We start from the raw sequence: 25,356 nt of genomic DNA, 5'->3' as shown, positions 1-25,356 counted from the left end.
TGAGGCAGAAAGCCCTTCTGATGCATATTCATCATCTTATCCAAAGCCACCAATACAAACACCATAATCACAAAGCCCACCTGGTGGGGCTCCACCTTCTCGTAGACATCCACCGTCTTCTTGAGATCCACCGACTCAAACACTACCCTTTTATAGGCATTCAGCACCACCTCAAGTTCCGTTAGTTCAAACCCTATCATCTTATCGATATTCACCATCTTTCGTAGGTCTTCCATCGCAAACACCACCTTCTTATGGTCCACCAACCGAAATACCGTATTATTATAGACACCCACTACCCTTTTGAGGTTCGCCGTCTGAAACAACAACATTCCAAAGGCATTCTCCTCCATCTAAGCCCACCATCTCAAACGCCACCTTATCGAGGTCCACCAACCCAAACACCACTCCCCGTCACCTTCTCAAGGTCCACTCGTCCGAACACCACCAGCTTACATGCATTTATTAGATGTATGTAATATTATATGCATACATCATACATGAACCATTTTCAGCTTCCAGGCATCTTTAGCATGTGAATTTTTTTGAACAGGTTACCTTCGGACCTGCTATTGAAACTTCATAATTTATTTTCAACGCCTTTATCTAATCGGATTTAATAATGCATCGATTGATACTCTAGGCAACTGAAGAGGAGATACCTTCGGCTGATGACATACTTAGAATATAGATTTTTAAAATATATTTTATTTAGAAATATATTAAAAATATAGTTTTTAAAAAACATTATTTTTAATATCAACATATTAAAATAATTCAAAAATACAAAAAAATTAATTTAAAACTAAAAAATATAAAAATCAATGCCAAACAAGGCCTTATAGCAAACCAAACTCGCATAAAGTTGGATAAATAAACAATCCTTGCAAGCATAACAAGACGAGCGAGCTACACTTTATTCTTCACATGTTCTGTGACCATCAAGTTGTGTTAAAAGAAAAAAGTAACAGTACTCTTTCTGATGGAATTTAGACTGATTCTTGGCGGCACCAAGCTCAAAGCGAGTATAGTAAAACAAGAAAGAACTTACATGCCAACCGATAATTTATCCGTTCAGGCTTCTTTCGAACATTCCAACAAATTGATGCTGGCAGCTCAAGTCAATTCACAAACTTCATCTGATGCTTGAGCCCCAAAAAAGCCCGAGAAAATCAGAGGCCAGAACCCTAGTGCACTAGTTTGCAACAGTCATTTGGGAACTCACCATCAGAAAAATTCTGGTAAAAGGCAGGCAATCGTGCACTGCTGTATCAGTGCAGTCATTTACAGATAAAATGTATATACACGGGCATCATAATTTACGCTAGAACACGAAAAGGAAAAACTTCTGGCCTTTGCCATTGCTATAAAACAACAGTTAGCTCCAAACTTTGGAATTTGGAAAGCTCCTGCAAACATAGCATTTTCAACAAATAACCCCGTACCCTCAACACGAGAAACATTGTAACAGCTTGTTGGCTGCAGCTCAAAGTTGAAGCAGCTTTGACGGCAACATTTTCATACCCAAATGATTCTCCTTGTAACACACTTGAAAATAAGTTCTACAACAAAGGTACACAAGGATTAGCAAAACAGAAAGCGAGTGTAACAAGAATAAAATCAACATATTAAAAGTCAGCAATTAATACCAAAACCTGTCAAGTACAGGAGGAATATAAGAACAATGAAGGAGAAGAATTTGAACTGTCATATAGAAGAAACAAACTTTAAATGATCAATAAAAACTAATGGAAGAGTCAACATCTAAACTAATGCATAGTTATACAACTAAAAAACTTGTGATATTTCAAGTTCTCACAATCTAAACATGTCAGTTATTACTATGCATATTTCTTGGAGGCAGCAAAACCGTTTTGTTTAAAATTCAGCCTTCGTACAAAAATTTAAAAAAAAGTACATTTAGGGGACCACTATGTCATAAAAGCATGAGTGGTACACCAGAAAGCATGACAAAGAAAGGTGGTTCCACATCCAATATAAGCATTATAAAGGAGGCAATGGGGCACAATAGCAGGGAAATGCTGGTGGTGAAGGACAAGGTGGTTATGGATATGTTTGATGAAGGCAAGTGCAAAGTGGAGATGTTGCATTCAGCTGTATTGATGGTAGCATGGCAAATTGATAATGATGTTTATCTTTCAGAATTGGCTCCAAGGAATGAAATGCACAGTAGGAGTTCAGAGGTACTTATAATGGAGGTGGTAATGATGATGAAGTAGACAAAAAATAATAGCAGCAGTGGTAAAAAAGTGATGATGGCAGAAAGGTAAAGTCATGGTATTTATAGTGCTGGGTATTACTGAATATGGTAAATGGATTAATCATATATTTGGTCCCTATACTTTGCATTTTCTTACTGTGGCCTTTCTACTCTTTTTTATGTAGTTAGCCCCTCTCCTCTAGAAAATTTCTTAATGCAGTCCCATCCAATTTACCATTAATTCTATACAAGTGTCCACTTTTTCTGACTTGTTGTCAAGAATTAGAGGTAAATTGGAAGGAAGTTACATAGAGGGACAACAGTAAGAAATTTTCTAGAGTAGAGGGACCAGCTAAATAGAAGAGTAAAGGAGCTGCATTGAGAAAATGATGAGAGAGTAAGGACCTATGGTAAATTGGACAATAACATCGAATAAAGACTCATTTGCTTCTCAATGGTGGTGAAAACTGTTACAAGGCAATGCATCGATGTTTTTGGTAGTGTAGGTTATCATAAGATATGAGGTCACAGCTTGTTGACAGTTTGGATATTAAAGGAGTTGCTGGCAGATTTAAACATGAAACTAATATAGCTTTTGCCAGTGGTAGTAGTGGTGATACTTGAGGGACAAGCTTCTGTTTGTTAATCAGCAACACTGCTATTTTTGAAAAATAAACTCTTGTTGTCCATCATAAAGAGAAATAAAAAACAGATTTTCTTTCCTGTAAAATGACACTCAGTGATTGGTGACCAGTTGTATGCTGATGTAAAGTAAAGCTAGGAAGCACAAAATAATAATAATAATAAGTTAAAAAAAAAAACAGTTCAGAAAGGAACAACAACGCCTCTCCATGGAACAGTTTAGTTGGCACATACATTGAAATGGGATTAGACATACAAGTCTACAGTTTCAAAGAATTGCTCTTCAATGTAAACCTTTATATGCAATAGAATGTCTTTCATGAAACTGAAAATTAAACGATTGATAAAATCAGAAACCCAAAAAAGATCTAAACAAAATTCAGAAGTCACTTCATTTTCCCTGACAGCTTTGTTCTTGAAACTTCTACCCATTAAAAAGTGAAGCTTATTCTTAGCCTTCAAGCAAAAAAAATTGCAACAGAAAGATATAGTGCCACTCAAAAAGCAGCCATCAACAACAAACATACGAGTCACAAACACCCACAAGATATAAGACAATCCTGAATCCTATTATATGGCTAAAATGTGAATCATTTATGCCATTACACTGCAAGCATTGGCAGAGCTACAACATACAATAAATGGGGGCTGCACTCCTTATCCTTTCATTTATTAAAGAATAAATCAACATGGTATTATTGATAATAAAAGTAGCCCCTACATTGAATTGCTAGACCAGTCCTCCTTCCCTTATTTTCTTTTACTTTTTATTCTATTTTTCATTTAAGCGCACTACATTTTATATGAAAATTTCCTCCACATCGCTGAATCAATATATGGGCTTCTCATAGTTGGTGTATATTAGATATTACCTAATCTAATTATGTAGCTAAGCAATTTATATCATGATCATGATGGTGAGAGAAAAAAAATTATTGCAACAAAAAAATCAAATTCATAGAGAGCAATGACTAACTTTAGATGTATTTGGCATGCAGAAGATCTAGCCAAATCAGTTTAATTAGAAGATTACAACTCTGTTTAAAATTATATTGTGTCCAATTTATAGAAGCATGCTCTATAACTTGTATTTACTGCAGCAATATGATTAGTAAATGATACTGATTCCTCAAATATTACAAATTAAATAATCACCTATGAGGATATCTTTTTCCCCACACCCTTCCCTAGAAAGCTCTTGTCTTTCAGAAATAAACAAAGAATGGAATTTTGTTTGATAACAAAAATAATTTACCATTAAAGGAACAACCAATACATAAAAGAGAACTCATAGCATAAAACTTACGTAGAAATTGTAAGTGGTTATAGGACAGCAAAGAGCAATCATTTCACATGAACTTGAACCTTTTGTCTGCAGGCTTAAGTATTTGGAAAGAGCACATTAGGGTTTCATCAACACTCATCATTGCACCAGCATTATCAAATTCACCGCAATAGTTGGGAGCTGAAAATATTGTTACAAGCTGCCTCTCTGCAAAGAATTCATATCCATCCTCAACGACCTGACAAAAGAAAAGAAAAAAGACGCGTCATGGAAACTGCTCGAGTTAAAAGAATTGATAGAAGAAGCAAACTTCACCAACCTGATGGGCACGACAAACAAGGTCCATATCATTCCTCATTAAGAATTCTGCAACCTTATCAGGACCAAATGTATATGAGACCCCCCGGTCATTCATTCCCCAGCCTTTGATATCCCTGTCAGGATCAGACCAAAGTAAATCGCAAAGCAAACCAGAATCTGGAACATCAGTTGGACGAGGCAAGTTCCTAATTTGATCCAAATTTGTTAATTCAGGGGAAAGCCCACCGTGCATGCACAATATTTTGTCATCTATAAGAGCAGCAACAGGAAGACAGTTAAAACAATCTGTAAATGTCTTCCAAAGTTTCACATTAAACCGTCGTTTACATTCATCATAGAATCCATAAATTCGATTAATCGAAGCAGACTCATGGTTTCCTCTTAAAAGGAAGAAGTTCTCAGGATACTTGATTTTGTAGGCAAGCAAAAGGCATATTGTTTCCAAACTCTGCTTCCCACGGTCCACGTAATCACCTAAGAATAAATAATTGGCACTAGGAGGAAAACCTCCATATTCAAAAAGTCTCAAAAGATCTGAATATTGCCCATGAATGTCACCTGGAAATCAACAAGGAAAAGGCACAGCAGTTAACAAAACCCAGAAACAAGGATAGAAATGCAAGAGAATCATGAACATGTACTTCTTTTTATAGAATGAAGGATAAATTAGATATTTTTGCCATACTGTCTGATTTTCTGATATCTTTTGATTATTTGGGATTTTCTTTGTTATCAGTGATACTATTAGCTTGCTCCCTATTTTGATAGGACTATTCGGAAGTTTTTGGTGCACTTATATAAACAGCCATTTTAGCATTATGGAGATGCTGTTTCAACAAATGAAATTTTTGCAAAGCAACTCCTTTTCTATTCTTGTGGAGTTCAGAACCCTAGCATTTGGAGGTTTTTTTAATTTGTGCATCCTTTACGAATCTCAAGGGTTTAATCTAGTGGATTCTAGGGTTTGTCTCTTTACTCTATCACTTTTCCTGTTCTTCATCATACACTTTGTGACTTATTAAGGAGTACCTGAGGCTAACAATTATCAGTTTAGTTGAATATATTAGAGTAATAGCTTGCCAAATGAAGTGAGTTATGTAACAGCAAGGCACTTCAAACCCTCACATTTACTGTTCGTTTTTATTTGAACTGGTAACTCTCATGTCTAACTGACGTACGACAAGGGTAAGAACAAAGATAAAAGATTGAAGAATTCTCTATAGGAGAGAGGGGTGAATTGAATAAGAGAAAGAAAAACACCCTAAAGGGTGAATCTATAGGAGCGGACTGAGAAAAAGAAAACCCAGTAATGGGTTGGATGAACGAAACAATTCCATTTAAGGTTTGATTCATCTTAAGTGTCTGCTCCCAAAACACATTGAACATGGTGCTTACATAGACACCCAAAACCTGTTAATCTAAACCAATTGAGAACTAAGAATTCTTACAAAATATCTAATAATAATAATCCTATAAAACTTCCTAAATAATATATATATATATATATATATATATATATATATATATATATATTAAAGTGCAAACAAATTAATGAAAATCCTATATCTTATACTACATCTTGTTCACAAGCTATTTTAAACACTTAAAGAAAATGCAAATGCAAATAATGGACTGGTCAAAGGCTCCATTGAAATATCCCATTTTAGGGGGTGTTTGCTTTGCATAAAATATTTTAAAAATGGATAAAAAACTTCTAAGACATTTTTAAACATGGAATTAATTTGACAATGTTTAATAAGTAATGATGTGAAAAATATAGAGGTAGTGAAATAAATGATGGTAGTGGTGACAGCAACAACTTCAAAGAGGTGGTGGTGGTGGTGGTGGTGGTGGTAACATGGTACAACTATGGTGGCATGGTGTTGGGGCTGGTAGTGTTGGCTACAGTAGCAACAATGATGTAGTGGTGGTGGTTAAAATAGTTAGATAGTATTGTGAGTTAATTATCATCTATAAAATATTTTACAAAACTTCACGACCTAAAACTATTTTCCAAAAAATAAATAAAGTTTATAAGTTGACTATAAAATATCCTACATTGACTAGTTTCCTATAAAATATTTTAAGCAAAAGAAACACTCCCTTGATGTCCACACAACAATTACACTAGCACATGCCAACCAACTAGCAACATCAACCTATAAATGCTAAGAGGCTTACTTAGAAAGATTGCAAACCACCATTTTCAGCTTGGTCTAATCAACTAGAAGTCCAAACTTCAAACTAAAATTGCTTGTGCTATTTATATGCAAGGATCAACAAAATATTTAGACCGGCTAGTCAAATTAAGATTGAGAGTATCACTTAAGTTTCTGAGCATAGAATGCCAAGCATTGCTTATTTTTAAGTGAACAAAACTTTTCACTTAGAGGAAAAGAGGTTTTCATTCAAGTATTGTGAAAGGGGTTTGAATCTAGAGATGCAAGATAAGCATCCAGGATAATTGTCCATGTAGTGTGAATTCTACAGGCCAAACCTTAACAAGAACAAGCGCCAAAAATTGCTAAACCTGACATTGAATTCTAGAACCAAAAACAGCTGTAAGGTACATATGAATGCTTATGTTTTGTTGAAAACATATTTGACGTTAAGGTGCTGCTAGTTTAAGAAATTATGCATTCCATGCACAAACTCTCTTGATACGACCAGTCCAAAAAAAGCCTCTCAAACAGGTACTAAAGCATGAAATCCCAAATCTATCATCGCTACAAAACATAGAATATCAAGCACACTAACCAAGTCTTATCTCATTCTATACACTTAATACTTATGCATATTATGAAATTAGCTAATACTGTCCTAGCAATTTTGAGACAATTAAAATATAAAAATATTAAATTATGACAGATTGCATTAAAGGAAATATCCAGCAAACAACTTCGGGATAGATTACTATTTTTGGATTTTCAAATGAAAAAAACATGACTATGTGTCTACTTTTTACAATGATGCATTGGGCAAATACTCGGACACCAGGCATCATGAGGCCTCTTGATTGTCTAGACAAATGCTTTAACCTTGGAGGGTCTTTTTCTGTTCAAATGCAATTGATCCAAAGAAAGCATAAGTTGTTCATGAACAGACAAGCTCATCCAGCTTAATCCATGACCACCCAAGTTCCACCATAACAATATACAAACAACCAAACCATAGATAGATTTTATTCATTATGAAATCAATTCCACATAAACTTAATAAATATGAACCCTTTAGTGCATCCTCATGAAGCATGGACACAAATATGGAATACCAGTATGGCATGATATGGATATGGAGATATGAAAATTCTTAAAAATTTAGTATATGATTCATGAGGGATATGTTAAATTTTTAAATATTTTATGTAGCATACGAAAATCTTATTTTAACAAGACATAAAGAAAAACATCCTAGTATCTTCCATGTATCCAAAATTGAATTTATTGTTTTATTATTTTTCTACATATAGCCACATCTCTGACATGTATCAGGCCATATCCGGTTGATATATGATGAAGACCATTATGGCTACAGGATCATTTTTTAAGGATCAATGCTTCCTAGATCCCAACCATATGGACACACTTTCAAACAAATTAACCAAGTGAAACTGGGTTCACTAGCTCATACAGAACTGGTTATTTGGTTTTCCTCTTTTCGGAAGTGAATAGATATTTCTTCCATCCCACCCTTCAATCTCCCTTATTCTTTCTTTATATAATTTTCTTCAAGTCCTTCATACCCAGAACTAATAATCAATAAGCTAACATCTTGAACAAGATAAGAAAAGGCGAAACACATTGCTCAATTATAGTCCACCAAAGATTATGCTTGTAGTTGCTGCTCTTCAGTCTTGAAGCGCCTAGGAAGAGAATTCCAAGCAATCTTATCTACCAAATTCTGAAATAAGAAAAAGGGTGCTCTCGGTCTCAGACCAAGACCAAGACCAAGACTTTAAGAAAAATGGAGTGATCTAGAATAGATATTTCTTCCGCTCCACAGCTCCGCGTCCACCAATTATCAGTCTTCACATCAATTACCATATCCAAGATTTTGGCTTCTGTATCAAACGACACATAGGGTAAAATAGAACCCCTAAATAAATTGCTTGAACCAATAATCCTTCCAGCCAGCATTAAATTAATATTCCCAAATATTGTTTTTTTCCCCATCAATCTAGATTCGTCCAGTTTAATCCCAACAAAGAAAAAGGAAGAAAAGAAAAGAAAAATGATTGTATAAGTCTTCACCTATATGTAATAAAGAATGGAATGAATCCAGCAAAAAACCACGCAGTGTTTCTTAGTGAATAATAGCAAGAGGAAAAGATGAGGGAGGTTTACCACAGATCTTAATGGGGGCTTCGAGCTCGAGAAGATTGGGTTGTTGAAGAAAGATTTCTTTGGCAACAGCACAGAGTTGACGGATCTCATTTTCGCTAAGCTGAACCTGCGGTTGTTTGGCCAACCTCGTTTGCCTCAATTCTAACAAACGACTTATTATGCTATCTAAAAGACCAGCCTCCATTGTTGTTCCCTCCTTCCTCTGCTGCTTTCCTTCCTCTTCCATTATAACAAACAAAATCTACTCGTATATCTTCAAGCTCGATTTCCCTCTCTCAAAACATCAATAAAAAGAAAACTTCTTTTTTATTTTCTTTTCTTTTTGGCGATTGTGAATGTCGTGTATGTCTTGGTAGAGTGGAAAGGAGACGCCGGTAACAACAAAATTTATGCTTTTTATTTATCATATAATAATAATAATAATAATAATAATAATAATAAGATTTTTACAACTAATACTATTAACCCTGATTTGACACGACAAATCCATTCGGTAACTTGTTCATTTGTTACCTAATCTAGGTTAGGTTTTTTAATAATTTTGATGTGAGAGGACTGTACTAATTCAGTATTTGGAGTATGGTATATATTATTTTTAAAATTTATTTTTGATATTAATACATTAAAATGATATAAAAATATTAAAAAATTTGATTCAAAATAAAAAATAAAATCTTAACAAAAAAGCAAATTCAACTCTAATATTTTAGTAAGTAAACCTATAATTTGGTAAACCAGACAATAATCAGTGAAATTTTATTTGATTTTATTAAAATAATTAAACTAATATTTTTTTAATTAAAAAAATATTATTTTAAATTTACTATCAACTCATGTGAGCTAACCTTAAACCGGGTTAGAAATGAGATGTATACTCTAAGATGTAAATACGTGCTGCCGAATATTATAACTTTAATGCTATGAAGAAAAATAAAATAAAGAAAATGTAAGGGGGCAGGTGGGTCCAGCTGGATAATAAAATTCCTCGGACGGTTGGATGTTGGATCCACCGTTGCGAATTTGCCCATGCAAGTGGGTTCCTTTTTTATTTGCGGTGGTTGGGAAAATGCAAACCAGTCTCGGTTTCCTTTCCAGCAAAACCGTTTCTTATCTGTGTGTTTAAGGATTTAGAAATAATATTTTTTATTTTTAAAAAGTTATTTTTGATATTAATATATCTGATTTAAAAATATTTAAAAAAATATTAATTTAAATAAAAAAATTAAAATTATTTTTAAAATATTTTTAAAATACAAAAACAAACAATATGTTAGGTATGCCAGAGGAAGTCCAAATATTAACATTTCCACGTGAGCACTTGTAATTTGGATTGACCATCTAGAAACCATGCGAATCCGGATCTCTCAGTTTTTATCTTAAATTATATTCAGTTCACCCAAGCACAATAAGTTTTTTAAAAATAAAAAATAAAAAATGGTGTAATAACGAGGGTTCGATTGAGAAAGCAAATCACTTTTAACTGTGGGTGTGAGTTTTGAAAAACTACAGATTATGCTTCTTAAAAATAACATGGAATAAATATAATATTTTAAATACATAAAAACATAAATACAAGAAAAATATATAAATACATTGACATGAATGGTTTATTAGATGGGGCTTGGCTTTTTAAAAAAAATATTTAGGTGTTGCAGACATGTTTTTTTATTAAAAAAAACCCAATAACCTAGGTTATAGTTCCGACCAATTAAATAAGCTTGTTTTATACAACTATAGCAAGCATTTAAAGATTAAAAAAATAATCATGATAACTTGAAAAAAAATATTTATCTAAAAGCACAAAAATAATGTTGTTCAATTTTCATACAATTAAATATGAAAAGACAAAACAAGATAAAAAAATAAAAAAATCAGTATGAATCAACTCGAGTTAGCATAACAAACATGTAATATAAGGATTAAAGTGAGACCTAATCTGAGTTGAAATATCAAACTTGAGTTCTATATCATGAGATCATAATAAACCAATATAAAAGAAATTGAAAAAAAACACAAGGCCAAATTTTTTAAAAAAAATTAGTGTTGACCTATGAAATAAAAAAAAGCCAAAAAACAAATGTCAATACCTGTTAATTTTTCAAATCCTATTATAAATAAAAAAACAAGGATCATATTGAAATATATATTATAGAAATTTTATGAATAGAAACTGAAAACAAATAAATTTTTTATAAAATGACCAATAATAAAAATTAAAAATATAAAATATAAAAACTGGAGTTGAAAAAGTAAAAAAAAAAACTAATTTGTAATTTTTAAGGAAGGAAAGAGAAAAGAAAGAAAGCTCCAGTAGCTACATTGCCCCACCAACGACAAGTTATTTCACCTCCATTGACACGCACCACACTATCAAAAAAAGGACACGATGAAGCATCCAATAACTGAACAGAAGGTTAATTTTAGCCAATAGAGGCACCATTCAAATTATACGAACACCTTTCATGTGCTAGTACATACACTACATACGACAACAATGTTTTTGCATTAAAAATAATTCATGAAACTAAAAAGATAAAAGTGCCCTTAATAATCCTGGGATTTACCAAAAACTATTTGAAAATATAAAAATACCCCAACATGACTTAATTTTTTTATTATTATAATAGCAAAATTGTAACTCTATTGCAATTTAAAGATAAAAAATCAAATTTATCGTTATTTTAATGAGGACCAAATAATAATAATAATAATTTTTTTAATTTCATTATCATTTAACTTTTTAATTTGTAAGATTTTTTTTCATTATTTTAATAAATTTAAGAAAAATAAAACATTAATAAGTTATTTTCCAGCTCATTTTTCATGACATAACCAAACACTGGAAAATATTTTCTAATTTATTTTTTATTACACTATCAAATATCAGAAAATAATTTACTTTTCTGAAATTTATTTTTTCAAAAAATTTTTTCCAAAAAAAACTAATTTTATGTAAACAAACGATTCTTTCATCTTTTTTTTTTTATTGACAGTGATGATATATATATATATATATATATATATATATATAAACTAATTAATGAGCTGTACTTGCACGTCGTGTCCAGATCCCCCCTCCCTTGAAGAATGAAGAGGAAGGGCTTTTTTCCCGTGTTGTTAAAGTATATTTGTGTGTGCGTCTAAGTTATGCGTTGTGTTGGGGGAGGTAGTATACACGGTAAAGTTACGTTGTGTATGTAATGCATTATGTGAAACATGTGTATTTATATATATAAAAAAACAACAATAATTAATGTGAATTTGACTATTATTTTTATTTCTTACTGTATTTAATTTTTAAAAGGTTCATTGTGTACTTTTCAAAACTAGATGGCTTGTTATTATATTTAGTTATAGGACTTTTTCAATGGATTTTATCTAATTATAGAATCCCTATCTTTTGTATTATTTATGTAGCTTACGAGAGTTTGTAATAAATAAAATAATTGAATTATTATAGATTATTATTTTGTTTAAGATGAAGTGTTCTTTACTGCATAGATAGTTATTTAACATAAGATTTTGATGTTTTACTTTTTTAAATTCATTTTTTTTATTGTAGCATTGTATTGAAAGATATATGTTTTGTTGTCCTGAAAACGTTAAGAATAATTTTGGATAAAGTTTTTGGTGGGCATGGGTCAACCAAGGTTATGTTAAAAAATTATATTTTCACACTACTAATATAGTATATTATTGGTTATCTTATATAATCACATATAGAGTATGAAGGGGGGCATTACATTAGTCCCAAATGAATTTCGTGTTGGCTATTAAAAAAATCAACTATATCCTTTTATTTTATGACATTTTGTATTTGGTCCTAAATGTCTTGATTTATAAGTTTGATTCCTAACTTTTTTATTAAATTCTAATTTATTTTCAATTTAATCATTGAATTCATAATCTTGATTTTTAATTTCTTCAAGTTTGATCCTTATTCTCTTAATTTTTATTTTGATTTGGATTCTATTGTGAATTTGATTTTTCTTTTCGATTTTACGCTTCAATTCAAAGCTTGATAAATATTTTAAAGTTAGGCCCAATTTAAAATCTTGATTTTTAGCCATTTTATCAAAATTTAATTTGTTTTCAATCTCATTCTTGGATCCATAATCTTGGTTTTTATTTTTTCAAATTCAGTCCTTATTTTTTTATTTTGATTTTTTGTTTTGGATTCCTTTGTTAATTTGAATTTTCTTTTTAATTTTACAATTCAATTCAAATTTTGATGATATTTAAGGTTATACTCTCAATGTTTTGATTTTTAATCATTTTGTCATATTTTAATTTCATCATTGGATCCATAATTTTAGTTTTTTTCTTTCAATTTTAATCTTCATTATCTTCATTTGTTTTTTTTTTGTTTTGGACTCTTTTGCTAATTTTATTTTTCATTTATTTTTCCATTTAATTCAAAATTTTAGGTTTTCTTCTTATTTTTCAAGAGTTGGTCCGAGGCAAGTACCATGCCACGTATCAGGTGGGTTGACCCGAGTTAATTCAAGTTAAATAATTTTTTTTATTTTATAAAAAATAAAAATAAAATTATCTTGAAAAAAATAAATTAAAGAAAAATAGACAACAAGTTTTGACCCGATTGACCAAGTCATAAGTCAACTCGTGTTTTTTATTGTTTCATATCAAGTCAATTCTTTCTAAATTTCTTTTGAAAATTGACTCGCCTCGAGTCACGTGGATTACGGGTCAACTCACCGTTTTACCTTCTATTAGGTTATTCTGTTGGCATGATCTCGTTTGCGAGTCTTGACCTTACCTGGATTTGCTAGTTCTTTGTTTTTTAATTTTTTTGTTAATTAATTTTTTTCTTGATTTTATCCTTTTATGTTTGGATTGAATTGACAATCAATTTTTTTATTTTATTTTTATAATGTCAAATCATGAATTTTATCTATTTTTTTAAATTATAAAAAATTCAGCTCAATCTATAATGAAATAGTCATCTATCTAGTTATTTTCTAATATGCTAATACATAGCAGTTCATTAACAAATAAAAAATATGTTTTGTATTATAATAGCAATTATTTTTTATGTAAAAATATATTAAAATATTTTTTAAAAAATTTATTTTTTATATTAATACATCAAAACTATCTTAAAAATATATATTTTTTAAAATAGCTAAAATATACGGTGCCAAGAAAGTATTATTACACCACCACCATTATTATTTTTTTTAAATGCCTTTCCTGTTCAATAACGGGTCCCTGCCGGCCGATGTTTCTTCGAATGAAAACAGAGGAAACATGGAAAGGACTCGAATCTTTCTCTCCCTGTATCCTCCGTATACGAAATTTTTAGTCAATTTATGATCTTACCCTATTCCTCAATTCTTGAGATTCAAGCCTTAAAGCGGAGCCCAGGTATAACCACCGTTCCCTTCTATTTTTTTTCCTGGATGTCTTTTAGATTTTATGAAATGGGTTTATGGCATGGTTCCACAAAAAAACAATGCTCGATCAAACATTTTAATTTCGTTGGCTGGCCAGTTACCTTACTTCTATGCTTGAATTTCTTGGCTAGACAAATTTTGCTGGTTTCTCCATGGTGGTTTTTCCAAAATGTTAGGTTCCATTTTTTAGCTTGTGATTTGGAGAAATAAATCACTCCTATTGCTTACCTGTTTGCGGAGCCAGTTAGGCAATCGCATATTTTCGATAATTTTGTTAACATTTTCTTGTTTGTCTCATTGAATTGATAACATCTTCTCCAAGCAGATGGAACATGACGGAGTCTCCATTTTGAGATCAGAAGACCAAAACGATATTGAGATGGCTGCTATTGCATCCGAGGAAAAAGTCATCCTTCCCATTGAAGCACAGCTGACTTCTGTTTGTATCTTCCCCAAACAAGAAAATTTCACTTTGGAATCAGAAGAGAGATCAAAGTCAGCAACGAAACTTTCTGGACTCATAATCTTTTATTTAATAGTTATGGCAGTAGAAGTTGTTGGTGGAGTGAAAGCCAATAGTCTTGCCGTTATTACAGATGCTGCACATTTGTTGACTGATGTTGCTGGATTCTCTATTTCCCTTTTCACTGTGTGGGTATCGGGTTGGAAGGCAACATCACACCAGTCTTTTGGATATAGTCGTCTTGAAGTTCTGGGTGCTCTTCTCTCTGTTCAGCTCATATGGCTGATTTCTGGTGTTTTAATTTATGAAGCTATTGATAGAATTCTTCACAAAAATGCAAGGGTGAACGGGGGACTAATGTTTGCAATTGCTTTGTTTGGATTTATCATTAATTTTATCATGGTCATGTGGCTGGGTCATGATCACTCTCACCACGCATGCCATGATCACAATCATGATCATACTCACAACCACGAGGGCGAGGACTATTGTGCAACAAATGAAGGGGAGGAGACTAAGCTGATATCAGGTACTCCAGCAAAGACAAAGATATGGAACATAAATATCCAAGGGGCTTACGTCCATGTCATGGCTGATCTAATTCAGTCTGTCGGGGTGATGATTGCTGGAGCAATTATATGGGCCAAGCCAGATTGGTTGGTGGTTGATCTTATCTGCACTCTACTCTTCTCTACTTTTGTTCTGTTTACTACTTTACCAATGCTTAGAGATATCTTCTGTATACTGATGGAGAGGGCACCACACGAGATTGATGTTGGCAGGCTGGAGAGTGCTCTGAAATGTATTAAAGGAGTTCAAGATGTTCATAACCTGCATGTATGGTCCATAACAGCAGGAAAGTTAGTATTGTCTTGCCATGTAATGGCTGAGCCTGGAGCCAGCTCTCCTGAAATCCTTGGTATGATTGGGGAATATTGTGAGAAAATGCACAGAATTCACAATATAACAATACAAATTGAGTAGTAGCTTTCAGATCTCTACAACTCGATCTTCTCTTTTACATGTTTTCATCATTTTTATTTTTGATGCATTTTATGGCAAGAAAGCATATCAGGAAAAAGTAGTAGACGCTAGCAGATAAAAACCAGAAGAATAGTTTGATATCGTAGCAGAGTCAACTCCCTTGCCGGCTTCTCTGTATATGATCATTTGACTTGACATGATATGATCTGAAATCTTATGCTTGCACAATCATAAGACCTTATTTAATTTCCCATAACCAGATGAAGAGGACGGGAAAGGGGCCAATTTAAAACATTTCTACGGACGGCAGTCCTAAAAATGCTTAATTCGCCCGTTGTACCGAGAAGAAAGGGCCGTGGGCTCGCATATGAACTCTAGAATTAGGCAAACCTTCTATACAATATTCATATGACCTCATAAATGAGAGTAAAAAATATAGTTCATATTGAAAGGAAAGGATGGCATTAATGGCTTGGTGTCGCATACTGGTTATTCAAGGCACGTCATTGTTGACCACATGAAATGAATGGGAAGGCAATGCAGGCTGTGTATGCATCGGTGATTGGTGCATGCCTGCCCAGAATAGCTGATTTTGATGCTTGAACAGTAGAGTAATCTTGGCTGTTGGGCATGCCACTCTACGGAATCTTTACATATCATAACACAGTAAAACATGGCCTGCCTTCGACTTGGCTGATCGGGACTGAAATCGGATTGAATTTATAAAAAATTAAGAATAGTTAAAAATTTAGTTGACTTAACAGGTTAATCTAGTGATTTAAGACAAGATTCGATCAAAACTGGGTTAAAACTGGGTTAAAACTTGTTAACTAATTTTTTATTTTTTACCAAAATGTTTTGATTTATAACAAATCTTTTTAGAAAATTAGACCGAAGATACCACCTTAGTGAAAATAAAAAAGGACCGTTTATATGTTAAAGAATTTTGAACTAGTTTTTCAGATATTGACTGATCCTTCGTCAAATCCATCCAGTGGATATCTAGATAGTATGTAATGTGGATCTTTTGTTAAAAAGAAAATGTCCAATACATGAACCATTTCTCAACACACAGACGTATAGTTTTATTGACTAAATCTCCCCAAAATATAGCCAAATAGATACAAGTTTAAATTGCTTTATTTTATAGTTACTATTACAGGGCTGCCGCTTTATGCTGTGGATGATATCCAAAAAACTTTTATAGTAAGAAAAAATATTTAGGTGGTAGAAAACTATCTAGCATTGGTATTGTATTTGTTCCGGAATGTTAATTTTGAAGTTTTTTTAATTTGACCTTCCATCTGGTCCAGATTTAGAATTAAATAATGTAAAAATTACCATGATATAATCTAGTTAACTTAATCAATTCAAAAGTAACTTGACTGACCGTTAAAAAAATCTTGAAGATGAAATTAAAAAAATAAAATCAATAAAAAAACCTCTCAACTCGATTTCACATTTGATTTTATTTTATTTTAAAAAAAATTACGTACAAAATATTGAATTAATGAGCCATTAATTAATGATTTACCATGGATAATGGACTTGAATAACTTGAAAGGGGAGGGGAGGGGGGTTACATCATGCTTCTTTGTTTTTAGTTGGGATGTCTTATTTGTTTTTGCGAGATTTTTCTTTTACTCTTGATTTGATAACTTAGAGTTCTCCACTATTGCAGTGTTTTAGTTAAAGTTTGGATTTTTATATTGTAATAACTATTATGAATTATTATTTGTTTATATTGGTATTGAAGAATATTTTAAAAGTTTATGAAATTATGTGAAATTTTATATATTTGTTTTTATAAAATGTAAATTCTGAGGCTTAACTTAAATAGAGTATTTCTGTGGTATCGCTCTGGTGTTAATGATCACAAACCTAAAATTTAGGTTGAGATAGTTAAGCTATGATACCAATTGATAGAGGCGCAAGCACATAATGATGTAAATGAAAGCGCAAACAATAGAACAATAATAAGAGAAAATATATTAATAACTGAAATAGAATAAAATAGAAGAACCTTAATTCATAGATTTATTGTTGAAGATAAAACTCTATTGTAGCATACCTCTTTAAGAGGCTTACAAGTTCTTAAATAAATCAAAAAATTAGCTTAAACAAACTAGAAAACCTGAAAAAAAATTGAAATCCTAAATAAATTAAGAAAAATAAAATTATGAATCTTAATATTTGATTTCCTAAACTAAATAGGAAAAACTAAAATCAGTATAAAAAAATATTTTTTAAAATTAAATAGAGAATAGTAATAACTAAGAAAAATAATCTTGACCCTGAAATCCTCTTGTATCATATGATTACTACTGTATTTATGCAAGGTTAATCACATCACATTGCAAGAGGAGGAGTTCCTTGTGCAAGGACTGGTGTCAAGTGCAGCACCATGATTGCTTTCTCTTGCGGCAAGCACCACAGACCGTCGTATAATTGACAAAGTTGTTCCTGGGAATGGAAAGACATTGGTCGGAAGTATCATTGCCTCGTATATATCATGAATACCATAAATAAATAGAGGGAAGAATCTTAAAATATTTAATTTAATTTCTTAATGTTTTCTTCTGAAAAAACTATTGCAAATTTTTATATAGAAAATAAAATAAAAAATTCTAATAATACTGAATAAAAATAAATAAATTAGAGAAAAATATCTCTTTCAAATATAAAAACAATAAAAAAGCATCATAATAAGAAATAGACAAATAAAATAGAAAGAGATAGAATTAACAAAGAAAAATATTTATTTTTTCTATAAAAAAGCTCATTTATTAGTCTTTTTAGATTGCAAGAAACTCGTCCTCGAGTTTAATTTTTAATTAAAAATTATTCTTCATTAAAAATATCTTTTTATGCGTGAGTCATCCCATCATCCCTAATATCTTTATACCGACTACATCATTATAGATCCTTAATACAATATCTTTGTGTGAACAACTCAACCCCTCCTATACAAGCACTTCATAGTCTACAACCCCTCCTATATAACCATTAAGGATCATTGGACTTCAATACCAATTGATGTTGGCAAAGTGAAGAATAAGAGGTTTGTTACAACTTACAAGTTAAAATCCTCAAATACAAAGAATATCGTAAATATAGAAATAATCTCAAAATACTTAATTTTATTTCTCTATGCCCCCCTTTATTAAAATGCTATTACAACCTTTTATATAAAGAAAAACTAGATAACATTAATAATATTGAATATAAAAAAATAAATTAGATAAAATATCTCCTTCAAATAAAAAAATAAAATAAAAAAAACATTATAATAAAGAATAAGAGAACAAAATAGAAAGAAATAAAATTTACTAGAAAAAATATTTATTTTTCTAAAAAAGCTCATGTATCAACTTCACTGCTAATTAATTTAAAAAAAAACTTACATCTAAGGCAGTGTTTTTTTGTGGTGGCATCATGCTTTAAAAAAAAAATTTTAATTGCTTCAAATTATTTTTTTATATTTTAAAATCATTTTAATATGTTAATATCAAAAATAAATTTGAAAAAATAAAAAAATATATTATTTTAATATCTTTTCAAATAAAAAATATTTTAAAAATTAATTCATTATCCAGCGGTAAAGAAAGCTTTATGGTGGCTTTTAGCTTTGTAACCATAGTTATCATATCCGATTCGAGGATTGACCCGGCCAAGGAGCCAAGTCTCAGGTTACATGGGTTGACATGAGTCAACTCAAGTCAACTCAGAAAAATTAAAAAAAAATATTTGAAGTTTTAATATTTCATATAAAAAAATTAAGAAACAATCCATGTGAATATAGGCTATACATGTTATAAATAATGAAATTTAAAATATTATTTCAAAAGGTTTTTTAATCTCACATTGAAAAGATTGTTAGTATGTTATCCTTTTAAGTTGAAATATTTAAACTAAAAAGATTTTTTTATTCTGCATTGAAAAAACATAACTTTTTTTTTGTGAACATAGAGTATATATACTAAAGGGTTTCAAATCTCACATTGAAAAAATAAAACATTCTTCTAGTATTTATATAGTGAACTTTGAAAAAGGTTAATAATCAACTAAAAAATATAAAAAAAGAGGGGTCTCTGGTTAGGAGAAAAAACACGTTTGAAAAAAAAGAGTCTCAACCGAGTTTTACCTGGTCGCCCGGGTCATGGGTCAACCCGACGGGTCAATTGGGTATTACCGGGTTTTTGTTCATCCTGGTCTTTTATCTTATCCGGATCGGTCCAGCCACTAAATTAATTCGTTAAACCAGTCCAAGTTTAATAACTATGTTTGTACCTATTGACAACCTCGAATAATTAAATATAGATGAGTTGTTCTATGATATATTAAGGTATCATTTGAAAATGCGGGTTTTGAAAAATTTAAAATTTATTTTTTTGTTAAAAATTAATATTTTTTTATATTTTGAATCATTTTGATACGTTGATTTTAAAAATATTTTTTTAAAAATAAAAAATATTATTTTGATGTATTACAACATAAAAAACAACCGCAAGTATAGTTCCTAATATTCCTTTAAAAAAGCTGTTTTACTTGCGGTCTGCTGCCATTGACTAATACTGTTTTTGCGATTCTTTTGAAATTAAAATATAATGATGAAATGGATTTTGTTTTCTAGATTAAAAGCACTGAGAAATAAAAATAAAAAAAAAACAGAAGAAAAAAATAATTCTAGGTGATTTTTAAAACAACAAAAAAGAAGAAGAAAATGATATTTGCATTTATAACCGGTAGGTTATTTACAACTAAAGCTTTTTATTACCCCCATTATGGTGGTAATAAAATAATAAATTCGTGACAATATATATATATATATATATATATATATATATATATATATATATATATATATATATATATATATCGTCGTTGTGTAGAACTGAAGAAAGCAAATCCTTATACATGCACTCACGGGAAAACAACAAATGCATTTGACAAGTCGGCCGAAGGAAATTGTCCGCTTCAGCTAAAACAGGTAGAAATATTAAAGAGACCGGACAAATTAGTAATTAATTAGCAATGCCAGTCATCTCGATCGTGTGGACATTTCGGATAAACATCATAATTCTGAGTTAATGAAGGGGAGAAGATTGATCGAACAAAACGTCTAAGAATTATAAACTTACTATTATGTCCACAAGTAACTTTTAAGAATCAACAATAAATTAAGTCTCTCTGTCTGCCGATATCAAATATTTAGCGTATGTGAGTGGTTGAGAACCATTCTAAAGATTTTATGATCCCAAGAAGAATTAAATATGCCAGTATCAAATATTTAACGTATGCGAGTAGTTGAGATCCAGTCTAATGATTTTATAATCCGAAGAAGAATTAAAGAAACAGATCTCTGACAAGCTGCCTCAGACCTCCTTCTTCATTTTGATGAATAAGCTGCATCGAAATTGTTAAGAGGGAGATTGATGGAGGAGCAACCACCGAGGCATGGCCGTGTGGTCCTGGTGCCGTGTCCATTCCAAGGCCACTTAAATCCAATGCTTCAGCTTGGCGCCATACTTCACTCCCAGGGCTTCTCCATCACCGTTGTTCACACCAAATTCAACTCACCTAACCCATCCTGCCACCATGAATTCACCTTTCAACCTATACCAGATGGCTTATCCCCCGATGAAATTAGCTCTGGGAATTTAGTAGCTATTTTATTAGCACTTAATTGCAATTGCAAAACTCCCTTTCAAGAATGCATGACTAGGATGACTCAGCAGCAGAAGCCAGATGATAAGGTTACCTGCATCATATACGATGAGCTCATGTACTTTGCTGAAGCTGCTGCCAATCATCTGAAGCTTTCAAGTATTATATTGTGCACCACCAGCGTTGCCACTGCTCAGTCTCGTGTTGCCATTCGCCAACTCAAGGAAGAAGGTTGCATCCCTTGGCAAGGTAAATGTCTAATATACCTTGCTTATATAGAGAATCTATATAACCCATTAATTTGTTGTTTACTAAGCAGAAAACAAACCATCAGTAGAGTCATTTCAACTCTCAATGGTCATAGAACAGCTGCTTTTGTTAAATTTGCCTTGTCTCAAACTGTCCTTTTTCACACACTAGTAAAAAATGATTGATAGATCTATCAATTTTATTTCATTCAAATCCATACTCTTACCAAAGACATCCTGAATTTTTAAGATTTGTTGCTTGTCCGGTTACAACAGTACTTTCATGAGCAGGTATTTTAAGTTTTAACAGCTCGAGCTCAATTAATTTGTATTTGAACTCTTCTTAGGTTTTTGTGTGTACTCCAGAAATAGGATTAATAGATAATCAATCTCTAATAGTGAACGGTTGATTTTATTTGATTTGCGTTAGAGAACACTAACGTAAGAAACTTTCCAATAAATTATCATACAAGGTAATTAAAGACTTCTCTCTATCATGTTGAGAACCAATATCTAGTTATTAATGATTTGTTCCTGATCTAGACTTTGTTATTTATTCTTATTTATAGTATTCTAACAGAATTTGGAACTCAGATTCTATGTCACAGGATCGAGTTCCTAACCTTCATTCTCTTAGGTTCAAGGATTTACCAGTTTCCATATTCGGAGTCCCTGATAATTTCTTGGACCTGATATCCCAGATGTACAGTGTAAGAACGTCTTCAGCTGTTATATGGAATACCATAGATTGCCTTGAACAATCGTCATTGGAACAGCAGCAACAACGATATTGCCCCATTCCAATCTTTCCAATAGGCCCTTTGCACAAATTTGCACCAGTCTCTTCTAGTAGTCTACTAAATGAGGACACTAGCTGCATTACTTGGCTTGACAAGCAGCCTTGTAATTCAGTTCTTTACATAAGCTTGGGAAGCTTAGCTTCCATAGATGAGACAGAGGTAGCAGAAATGGCTTGGGGTCTCGCCAACAGCTGGCAGCGCTTCTTGTGGGTCGTCAGGCCTGGCTCAATTCCGGGATCAGAATGGATTGAATCGTTGCCAGAGGGTTTTAGAGAAATAGTTGGAGAAAGAGGTTGCATTGTGAAATGGGCACCCCAAAAGGAAGTATTGGCGCACGCTGCAGTGGGAGGATTTTGGAGCCACTGCGGCTGGAATTCAACCCTGGAGAGTATATCCGAAGGAGTTCCAATGATATGCAAACCATGTTTTGGGGACCAAAGAGTGAATGCAAGATATGCTAGTTACGTATGGGGAATAGGCTTGCAACTGGAGAACAAGTTGGAGCGCAAGGAGACAGAAAGGGCAATAAGAAGGCTGATGGTGGATTCTGAAGGAGAGGAGATGAGGCATAAGGCTAAAAATTTAAAGGAAAAGGTTGAGATTTGTATAAAGGAAGGTGGTTCCTCCTACAATAACTTGAAAATGCTATTAGAGTTCATGTCATTTTAGTTGCATAAATTGTTTGATATAAATCAGACACTAGCATTCTTGATCCGTGCCCATGTGTGCTTCTTCTTTTGTTACGCTTTTTGTTAACAAGTTAAAAGAAATCCAGCTTGGGATCTTTTCCAGATTTTCCCTACAAATTTCTTGAAGGTGTACTTCTCAGCTAAAGAGCATTCAAATTCCGGACACCTATGTGACGAGCTGATGGTGAAATCAAGAGTGTTTGAGATAGATTGTAGTATTGGTTTTTTAAAGTAGTTTTTTTTGTTTAAAAATATTAAAATAATTTTTTTATAGATTTTTTTTAATATTAGTATATTAAAATTATTAGAAAATACTAAAAAACATTAATATAATATTTTTTCAAACCCAAAACATTTTTTTTAAAAAAAATACTCAAATACAAAAGCATAATCTCTCCCAAACACATCTTATACAAAATGCAAAAAATATGATATGTTTAACCTTCAAAGCTTAAATATATAAGGATTGGGCCTTTTTAGAATTGGCCTACATGTACAAATCTTTTTAGGTCTACTAAAATATATACTGGTGTTATCTTTTCATATGTTAAGTTACAACCCGGTCTAGATATCCAAATCTCTCCGGGCTATTATTAAATCTATTTTACCTTTTTTACATGTCAAGCATGGGAAAACATAGCATCATACTAAATCTTTTTGGTGATGTTATTGCTAATATTTTCACTTCCATAGTATTGATAATTGACGATATCTCAATCTATCCAAGTTGTTTGAAGGAAAGATATATGTTTTGAATAATTAATTAATTTTTTGATTCTGACAATATGATTTATTTTCTCTAATTAAGATGATTAATGCCTGATATCTAAAATATTTTTTTTGGTGAATTTGAAGACTCTTCAAAGTTTAAGTATGTATTTTTTTTAGAGAAAAAACAATCATATTTTAGAGAAAAACTCTAAAAATAAATATATCGTGGAGAATGAAGATTCAGGGAGAAAAGAAAGTTTTTTTTATAGATATCCTTGTCCCCTTTTTTAGCCTATGAGACCTGTCTTTTTTCCAAAGAGAATGGGTTATAGTGTAAGCAAAATATTTCTGACTCATCAGGATAAATATCTTTAACTCGTCACAAAGAAAAATATCTCTGACTCATGGTCTAAATCATGGAGCCTAAGATTCTTCAAAGTTAAGAAAGAGCATGAGTTTAACGATTGGCTAGGCCTGGAGATAGTTGGTGTAGCAGCTTGCCAGACCCATACATGTGTAGGCTTTAGCGCTTAGCTGAGCTCGAGGGTGCTATGTTTGTAACGACTCGGATTTCTAAGCCCAACAATAGTAAATTTTTTTTTTATATATATATTTAATACACCTGGTGCCGGTAATCAAAGAACTTGAATCCTTACATCATCAAAATACAACCCATACAATCAACAGTTCATTCAAAAGCGAATCTTACACAAACACATAATATTAGTGTTGCATGATTTGAAATTCATATTAAAAATATATATACATGGACATGAGTTTGCATTCTTATACTACTAATAGCCATCACAAAATTTTAAACAAAAAGGGTCTAATAAAAGTTATACATTCAGTACATTGATCCCTACAAAATACATTGTGAGTTCGAATGCATCTACTTAATTCTTTGCAAAAGTAGGTTCCCATGTATCGGGTATCCTAGACATCTTGTTGGTGTGACGTCCCTGCAGCAGTACAAAACATTTAAGAGAAAACAAATACTTAATAATAATAATAATATTGGTAACTAACGGCCTAGCAATTAAATAAGCATTAACATTTATAATTTCTTCATGTATTTGATGTAACAATTAGTAGTACATATAGATACACAAGTTTTCAAATGCCATTCGCCGAAACTAGTCGTTTATTTGTCCCGGCTATCCATCCGGATTCCATAGCAATAGCTGCGTCACTGCCAATCCTAAAATCGGCAGCCGAAACTACATCGCTGCCGATCAAGGAATCGGCAGCGAAACTGGGTCGCTGCCGAATTCTGTATCGGCAGCGAAGACTGCATCGCTGCCGATCCAAAATCGGCAGCGGAAACTGCGTCGCTGCCGATTTCTGTATCGGCAGCGGAAACTAGGTCGCTGCCGATTTCTGTATCGGCAGCGAATACTGTGTCGCTGCCGATCAGAATCGGCAGCGGAACTGCGTCGCTGCCGATTTCTGTATCGGCAGCGGAAACTAGGTCGCTGCCGATTTTTGTATCGGCAGCGAATACTGTGTCGCTGCCGATCCAGAATCGGCAGCGGAACTGCGTCGCTGCCGATTTCTGTATCGGCAGC

General features: G+C 32.2%; 3 protein-coding genes across 4 annotated transcripts; 2 read left to right on the top strand and 1 right to left on the bottom strand.

Annotated features, from left to right (window-relative positions):
• Positions 1–839: 839 nt before the first annotated feature.
• Positions 840–9,190, bottom strand: LOC133705849 (serine/threonine-protein phosphatase PP1 isozyme 2-like). Of its 2 annotated transcripts, none has more exons than XM_062131252.1 (4): positions 8,813–9,190; positions 4,468–5,027; positions 4,229–4,386; positions 840–1,562 (listed from the first exon to the last, which is right to left on the bottom strand). In XM_062131252.1, the coding sequence occupies exons 1-4, from the start codon at positions 9,036–9,038 to the stop codon at positions 1,487–1,489; spliced, it is 1,020 nt and encodes a 339-aa protein (XP_061987236.1). In that variant the 5' UTR covers positions 9,039–9,190; the 3' UTR covers positions 840–1,486. The 2 variants fall into 2 exon arrangements, with proteins under 2 accessions (XP_061987236.1, XP_061987245.1); XM_062131261.1 differs by having other exon boundaries at positions 1,335–1,562; positions 4,170–4,386; positions 8,813–9,189.
• A 4,819-nt stretch (positions 9,191–14,009) lies between these two features.
• LOC133700694 (metal tolerance protein B-like) lies at positions 14,010–15,710 on the top strand. Its single transcript, XM_062124322.1, has 2 exons — positions 14,010–14,197; positions 14,552–15,710. The coding sequence occupies exon 2, from the start codon at positions 14,552–14,554 to the stop codon at positions 15,671–15,673; it is 1,122 nt and encodes a 373-aa protein (XP_061980306.1). The 5' UTR covers positions 14,010–14,197; the 3' UTR covers positions 15,674–15,710.
• A 5,140-nt stretch (positions 15,711–20,850) lies between these two features.
• LOC133696062 (UDP-glucose iridoid glucosyltransferase-like) lies at positions 20,851–23,194 on the top strand. The gene is made up of 2 exons (XM_062118095.1): positions 20,851–21,589; positions 22,183–23,194. The coding sequence occupies exons 1-2, from the start codon at positions 21,109–21,111 to the stop codon at positions 23,055–23,057; spliced, it is 1,356 nt and encodes a 451-aa protein (XP_061974079.1). The 5' UTR covers positions 20,851–21,108; the 3' UTR covers positions 23,058–23,194.
• The last annotated feature ends 2,162 nt before the right edge of the window (positions 23,195–25,356 follow it).

Source organism: Populus nigra, chromosome 1, assembly GCF_951802175.1.
Source record: "Populus nigra chromosome 1, ddPopNigr1.1, whole genome shotgun sequence".
In the NCBI taxonomy this organism is placed as follows: Eukaryota; Viridiplantae; Streptophyta; class Magnoliopsida; order Malpighiales; family Salicaceae; genus Populus; species Populus nigra.
Note: the sequence above shows the minus strand (reverse complement) of the source record. Positions and strands in the feature narration are given on the sequence as shown.

Coding starts and splice junctions, on each gene's coding strand:
- LOC133705849 (XM_062131252.1), bottom strand. CDS start 9,038: ATGGAAGAGGAAGGAAAGCAGCAGAGGAAGGAGGGAACAACAATGGAG. Junction 4,387..4,467: donor TTGTTTGTCGTGCCCATCAG/GTTGGTGAAGTT, acceptor TTCTTTTGTCAG/GTCGTTGAGGATGGATATGA. Junction 1,563..4,228: donor CTTAAGCCTGCAGACAAAAG/GTTCAAGTTCAT, acceptor CCTTTGTTGTAG/AACTTATTTTCAAGTGTGTT.
- LOC133700694 (XM_062124322.1), top strand. CDS start 14,552: ATGGAACATGACGGAGTCTCCATTTTGAGATCAGAAGACCAAAACGAT.
- LOC133696062 (XM_062118095.1), top strand. CDS start 21,109: ATGGAGGAGCAACCACCGAGGCATGGCCGTGTGGTCCTGGTGCCGTGT. Junction 21,590..22,182: donor AGGTTGCATCCCTTGGCAAG/GTAAATGTCTAA, acceptor TTTGGAACTCAG/ATTCTATGTCACAGGATCGA.